Below are 7,195 nucleotides of genomic sequence, written 5' to 3' on the forward strand. Positions count from 1 at the left end.
CAATCCTCAAATAACTACTCACTTTCAATTTCTCCAGGTGGCAATATAACTTAGTTTAGAAATCTGAAAATAGTTTTGATTTTGTTTTCCACTCCAATTCCACTCCTTGCATTTGGTCATTGAGAACTGTCAATCCTTATCTACAATATCTTTCTCAATTCCATCTGTATTTGTACTTAAGATTATTCAATAGCTTCCCAACTGGAATCAATGCCTTATATCTTCTTATATTATTACTTCTCATGAAACTTTTCATTATGCCTCTGACTCCAGAAACTATCATTGCTTTCTTTGGACTATCATATCATATATATTCTCTACAACTCCATCAATTGGTCCCACCCTACCAAACCTCTATTCTCAAAAGTATCTAACATCAGGTCTCCCTGTCATCTCCTCACATAAACATGTAAGTCTTTAAATATTGTCTCGGAATTATTTTTAGATTTTTATGTCACAGCTGCTTTCATACCTGTGTCTTTCTCCCCAATATACTTATGCTATTCCAAGAGAAACCTCTTTCTGTTTGACTATTTTCAGTCACACCCAGTGCTGTTCATAATCAATAACTGTGCAGTTTGCAAAATGAATTAGTGGAAAATCAAATTTATATATTTTAAGGAATGAATGGAGCAAGTTAGCTAATAATGAAGTTAGCTCATGTAGAACATCAGTGAAATTACTACAGCTTTTTAAGAAAGTAGCCTTCAGAAAACAGATAATCTAGAAGTGAATGGCATCTTTGCATATAATTTAGCCTATATTTTGTTCTTAATTGAATTAGATTTATAAATCTTAGATGGGAATAAGATAAACGTCATCCAAAGCAGAAATTTAAAATGTAATCAAATATATCATTTTAACTTGAGATTCAGTGTGTATAGCAAGCAACAAGAATTAGTTTCCAAAACAAAAATCTACTGATGAAATTCTCATTTCAACAGTCATTCTATAAAATACTATGTCAAACTGACGTAGGAGCAAGAGATGTAAAGACAATACCCATTTCATTGTACCTCACTTCTATTGCTGGCAGATATCTTAAAATAGAAAGAAACAGAAAATCTCAATTTCTTGACTCTCAAACAAGTTAAATGAGCATGTCCGTAATGGCTGGGGACAAAAAAGGAAGTTTTTTTGTTAAGAAGTTAGGGATTTGGACAAGGAAAAAAGGGTAGCTGCCCCCAAGCCTGAAAAAGTTACTTGAGACAAACTAAAAAGGGTAGTTTTTCATACCATTTTCCAATTGCATGAGTTCCAAACATCTAATTCTTTTTAGGAAAAAAATTCTTTCAAGATCAGAAATGTAAGCCATAATAAAGACTATAACATGAACTAAGAGCAGGCTAAGTTTCTTTTAAAAGTTTAGTAAATGTTCATGATGATTATTATGATGCCAAAAGTCATTTGCAAGCAAAGATATCCTTCCTCAAAACATCGCAATCTCAGTATTTTTGGTTCCTAGGACTGCAAGTAGGAGTCTTCTTTACAAGGCCACCTCCCTTTACCAAATCGTGGTGATTCGAGAGTTCAGTGGCTTTCCAGCAGATTGGACATGGAGAACCCAGCCTGAGTTCATTCATAGTCCATCAGCACCTCTGTACTCTGAAGAGCTGTAAGTTTTCTCAGGGTAGAAAATGTAAGCTGAGGTGTCACAGAGGAGGAAAGTGATCCTCACATAGGTCACAATTATGTAGCTGGGATCAAGCCACATGCCACATCTCTCACAGCATCTAACACACAGCAAGGGCTCAATATGTTCTGTTTTCAATTTACTTCAAAAATCATTAATGTTCCCTAATTTGCCAAGGATTTAAAAACTATACTTAAAACTAGTTGCTCTAAAAATTGGGTCACATGAAATTTACAGCTTTGAGTTTGAGAATTTCCTTTTAGGTTTCATGTCAATATACCATCAATTATTAGGATCAAGGTGCTAAGAGAACCTAGATATCATGGAGGTCTACAGGGGAAATCATTAAAGCACCTGGAGCTCTTTTAACCTCCTGTTCCACTGCCTTCCCCACACGACCACGTCCTTCTTTAAGACATCACATTTGATCTGAGGTGTTAAGATGGGTAATGACTCAAAAGCGAATAATCAAATTTTACCTCCCAATTCCCCAATCTGTCGAGGCCCTTAAAGAATTCTAGCAGAGTAATGCTCATAGAATGAAACAAATGATTCCTTTCCAAGGTGACTGTACTCATTTACAGGGTCATGTTTGAAAAATAGAATCCAGCCATTAATATCAACGTTTGTGACTTTATAGAGTTTCAATAAACAACAACAACGGGCAGAAAAAAAAATGTGAAAATCCACCATTCAGTTGTATTCTGCTTTAGTACTGGGATTTCACAAAATGGGAGGACATCATCACTGTATCAGTGACTAACTTCTGATAAGCGTATGGAAATACAAGCCGCCCAGCTGGGTAAAATCCACGCTGTGGAAAGGAAACGTGTTGCGGATAACGTCTTGACATTTGAGATAGTTAACCAGGAGGGGAGCGGCAGAGACCGGAGTCCGCCCTCCCGCCTCCCCGCCACCGGCCCCACCCGAGGGACTTGCAGTTGGCCCCGCACCCCGACAGCAGTGCCAAGTCACAACTGCAAGGGACTTCCTCTGCTCGGGCGGGGTGGACCTGAAGGCCCGCGGGCCCCTGTCCCTCCTCCGGGCCTCGCTGCGCTCCGGAACCCGGCCGAGCGCCCCCAGGCCGGGCCTCGGTCGCCCGCCGCGCGCACCTGAGGATGTTGTCGGCGTAGGTGAGCAGCAGCTTGGAGGCCTCCAGGAAGGTCTCCGGGGTGTTCTGGCAGAGCTCGGCCACCGCCGGGGACGCCACGCCGGAGCAGCTGCCCAGCGCCGCCGCCGCCGCCGCCGCCATGCCTGAGCGCCCGCGGGCGTCGCCGCCCCTCGCGCGACGCGTCCCGCACTGAGCAGGCGCCTCCTGCGCGGCCAACCCCGCAGCTGGCCGGGAGGGCGGGGCGAGCGGCAGGACGGGAGCACCGCGGAGGAGTCCGGCGCCTAGGGCGGCGGCTGTTTCGGACGCGGGGTGTCTGACCACGGGGGCGGGGCCTTGGACCCGGAGGGGCGGGGCCTGCAGTCAGGCACCGAGCTGGGACGAGAGGACGGGGCTCTAGTGCAATGACAAGACACCTTTTCCCCTTTATTTTAAACAAAAACAGAGAGAATTTCTATATACCAAACACTATAGTGAGAAATGCTCAGGAATTAAAGCGGGGACAGGAACAGTTGGGGCCTAATGGTATCAGCTCAGCCTTCCCCTTGAAAGATAGGATGGGGCCATAGGAAACTACGGTCTGGAAACTAATGTCATAGCATTAGTACTGTAATAAAAATGACAATCCACAAAATCATTGAAAACACCATTTTGTTTTTTAAATTCACTTAAAATTTAAGACCTTACAAATATCTCTTTACCAACAATTCTGGTAACATCTTGGAGTAACAGAAAAAAAGAAAGAAAAGCAAAAGACATGTTCTTGAGTAAAGTATCTTTTGAATACCACCATTTATGAACGAAGTAAGATAATTCATTACATTAAGGGACTTCGTCACACTCTTGTATCTGCTTCTTTCACTTAAGTTGAAGATATTTTGATTCTTCAGTGCCTTTAGAAAGGTTAAAGATGTTAAACTACATTAATCTCTTTATATCCATTATTGCTTCAAACAATGAAAGTATTGGTCTTAAACCAGCTTTGAACTTCTTATTTTTTTATTTGTCAATTCAATATATTTAACTCCCCCCCCAAAAAAAAATCAGCTTTATTGAGTATAAATTTCTTTAGAGTTGAGACACAATGGCATTATTCTCAAATGGAAAAAGAATCCACTAAAATTTCCCCAAAGTCTTTTTTTGTCACACATACTAAAGAAAATGTTGACTCCAATAAAGACCATCAGCAATGAGAGGGGTTGTAGTCCTTCAAGAACTTGGTATCATCAGAATCACCAGAAAACTTGTCAGAAAGACAAATTTTAGAGCCCTATTTTAAAAAAGGAAAGCCCAGCAATCTGTAGTAACAAGTCCTTCAGTTGATCTTGATGCATAGTAAAATTTGAGAAGCGCTAATTCAGAAGAAGGACAATTCATGGAGGTGGGACAATGTGAACAGAGTCCTTAAACAGAAAGATTAAGGAGCTGAGCAGTGGAAAGACTTCCTGTGAGAAAACCCCTCCACACTTAATCAGATCAAGGTCAGTCTCCTAGAAGAGTATCCTTCTCAACATTTCCTGCATCCTCCTCCTTGTCATTGCCTTATTTCAGGGTCTCATCACCTCACATCCAATCTTAATTCTCTCCCCTATGTCCATTCCCACATCCTTTCTATCAGTCCTGTTCACTGCTGTGATTTATTCTAAAACAGACATCTGATCAAAGTAAAAGTTTTGGATGGTTCCTCTTTCCCACATTCTATAGTCAACTGGTATCCAGACCAAATAGGTAATTTAAATTATGAAGAGGCTTTATTCAAGTCAAAAAGGAGTAGGGGAGACACTGGTGAGGGAAATGAGAGTTAACCATGTCCTTCCTAGGGGAATTTAGAATCATTAAAACATTGACACTCAAAATTAAGACCAGGAATGCTGGCATATGATCTCTGACCTATAGGATCAAATCAAAAGTCTCCATATATCACCCACGGCTTTTGTGTTCTGGCCCCTGCCTTACTCTCATGCTTTTATGGTTGCTTTGTTCCACTCCCACTTCTCAATTTTGACATTGGTCATATTGAACCAGTTCACAGTATATGGAAGTTACCCTGACACTATGGCTCCAGGCCTTGGTTCTACTCCTATAAGGAGGCCATTTCCCAAGCATTTATTGGACAAGCATTTATTCATTTCCAAGATATAGTTCAAGCATCACTTTTTTGAAGATTTACCAGATTTTAATGAGGTAGCATTGACTTTATTGTCCCCTTTGTGTTATAGTATGCTAATTTCATGTTTCAATTACAGAGTCAATTTCAGCAGTATGTACATGTTTGTTTCCGTGGCTGTATCCCTCTACTAGACTATGAACTTCTTGAAAACAGGAACCACACCCCTATTAATAATTGTAATCCATCTTCTAGCCCAAGGTTGGGAAATAAATGGATGTTTGTTGAAAATACAAGCACAGGTATAAAAATGAGAAAAATTAGGATCAATGAGTAGATAATGGTTTGGGACTATAGCTCAGTGATTAAGTGCTTGCTTAGAATGCTTGAGGCCCTGGATTTGATGCCTAGGACCAAGAAAAAACAAAATACTGAGAAGGTTAGTTTTCTGGGTCAAAAACTTTTTAACAGAACATGGGAGTTATATTTGTAAAGACAGTTTTGAATCAGAATATAAAGAATTTAAGGCAAACCTAAGAAGTCTTTACAGGAACCTATGATAAGTGGAGCCAATTTGAAGATTTGGTTAAAAAAAAAAGACACCATGGCATTGCAGCAATATGATATTCTAGAAAACAGAGCTACTAGAATATCAGAAAATGTCCCACTTCTTTCCAAATGAAAGTAAAAGTGGCCAGAGGTAAAAATTAAAACGATGGCCTTTTTACTTTTCTATAAAATTTTAATTGATTTGTCATTTCTTGTCCAAGATGATTTTTATGTACTAAAAAGAAAAATATAACAGCATATTAAAACTGTGTTTCATGAGTTTTGCTTCAAAGAAAACATTGAGAGTCTTTTTACATTATTTAAAAGTAGGGCACAGCAATGAAAAAAGAGAATGTAGCTCTCACCCATCAAACTTTATCATATAACTACATGTGTTTTAGTTTTACTCATGTGTTTAAGAGCTCTATTTTCACTGAATAAGGGTCTTACTAAGAACTGACTGGTTAGGCATGATCAGGGATTTTTTCGAGGTCAAACTAGGCTTCCCTAAACTATTTTAGATAAAGTAAATTTCCACTCATTTACATCCAGGTCTAACTAAGAAAAAGATAAGCTTGACCCAAATTATTTTCTAGGGGTGGGAAAGAAAGGAAAGTACTCCACTTGGAAACAATGGCTTCAAGAGCTATTACCCAGAAAGAAACATAAATATGACTAGACGGTTCAGAAACACATTCTATGGTCAGCTCTGTATCAAAAGATCAACAATAAAACATCTGAAACAGCAAATATCAATAAAGGTAAATAAATATCACCTTGCTCACTTTTTATATTTTCAGGTCTGAGCAAATAGTTTATAAATTTTTCCAACACTTAGAAATAAATGTCTCTATTCATCTCTATTCTTGTTTCCATTTCTGTCAGACATTGGATGTGGTATTGTGAGCATTGCCTAGTTAGGGAAACAATTATTAGAAAAGCATTATTTGTTTACTGTAAAAAACAGCCAGGGCTCAGTGGCAGCGCCCATAATCCGAGCGCCACAGAGGAGGTTGAGCAGGAGGAGGTGGTCAAAGCCAGCCTCAGCAAAAGTGCGGGCACTAAGCAACTCAGTGAGACCCTGTCGCTAAATACAATACAAAATAGGGCTGGAGATGTGGCTCAGTGGCTGAGTGCCCCTGAGTTCATTCCCGGGAACCAAAAAAAAAAAAAAAAAAAAGTAAAAAGTCTTAAGAAAAAATAAGGAAAACAACATAATCATTGTACATCCTTGCAGACCTTTAAAAACTATTTTTTAAAAACGGATATGCTGCATACTGTTCTGTAACTCGCATTTAACAGTTTCAACATCTTTGCACATTAATATTCACCTATAGAATTATTTTTAATGGCTTCATAGCATTTGAATGTGCTACAAATTGCACAACTAATTTTCTGATGTTGGCATTTTGGTTAGTCTACTTTTCTGTTACAAATAACTTGGAGCCTATAATAATTTCCTTTCTTAGGATTTTCAGTGATAATGCCCTTTAGGATTTTCAGTGATAACTGAAAATCCTAATCAGTTGTCTACAACATGAGACTAGAAGGGCATTATCACTGAAAATAAAACAACGTTTCTTTGTGACGGGCAAAAACGCTATCTTTCGCGTTATTCGCAGGTCTTTGGCGATCGGCGTATCCCAGAGGTTCGTGACAGAGTCTTTCCACGCAAGCGTTCAAGGGCCCAGCCACCTCGGACCGCCCGGTATCACACAAGGTGACGCGGCGCAAGGTCAACGGACTGAGCGCGCTCCCACGTGACGCACGTGAGCGAGCGCGTACGTATGTACGCGCG

The 7,195-nt window shown here is 39.8% G+C and overlaps 1 protein-coding gene across 3 annotated transcripts in view; it reads right to left on the reverse strand.

The window, feature by feature from the left end:
* Ngly1 (N-glycanase 1) overlaps positions 1-2,940 on the reverse strand; it is a 54,412-nt gene extending 51,472 nt beyond the window's left edge. The window contains exon 1 of one of the 3 annotated variants that reach the window (XM_027932532.2): positions 2,746-2,939. In XM_027932532.2, coding sequence (XP_027788333.2) covers positions 2,746-2,885 — 140 coding nt within the window. In that variant the 5' untranslated portion in view covers positions 2,886-2,939. Of the gene's footprint in view, positions 1-2,745 lie in introns of all 3 variants that reach the window. The other 2 variants (XM_027932531.3, XM_027932533.3) reach the window with 2 other exon arrangements.
* Positions 2,941-7,195: the final 4,255 nt, after the last annotated feature.

The sequence above is a fragment of the Marmota flaviventris genome, chromosome 1 (assembly GCF_047511675.1).
Source record: "Marmota flaviventris isolate mMarFla1 chromosome 1, mMarFla1.hap1, whole genome shotgun sequence".
Classification (NCBI taxonomy): domain Eukaryota; kingdom Metazoa; phylum Chordata; class Mammalia; order Rodentia; family Sciuridae; genus Marmota; species Marmota flaviventris.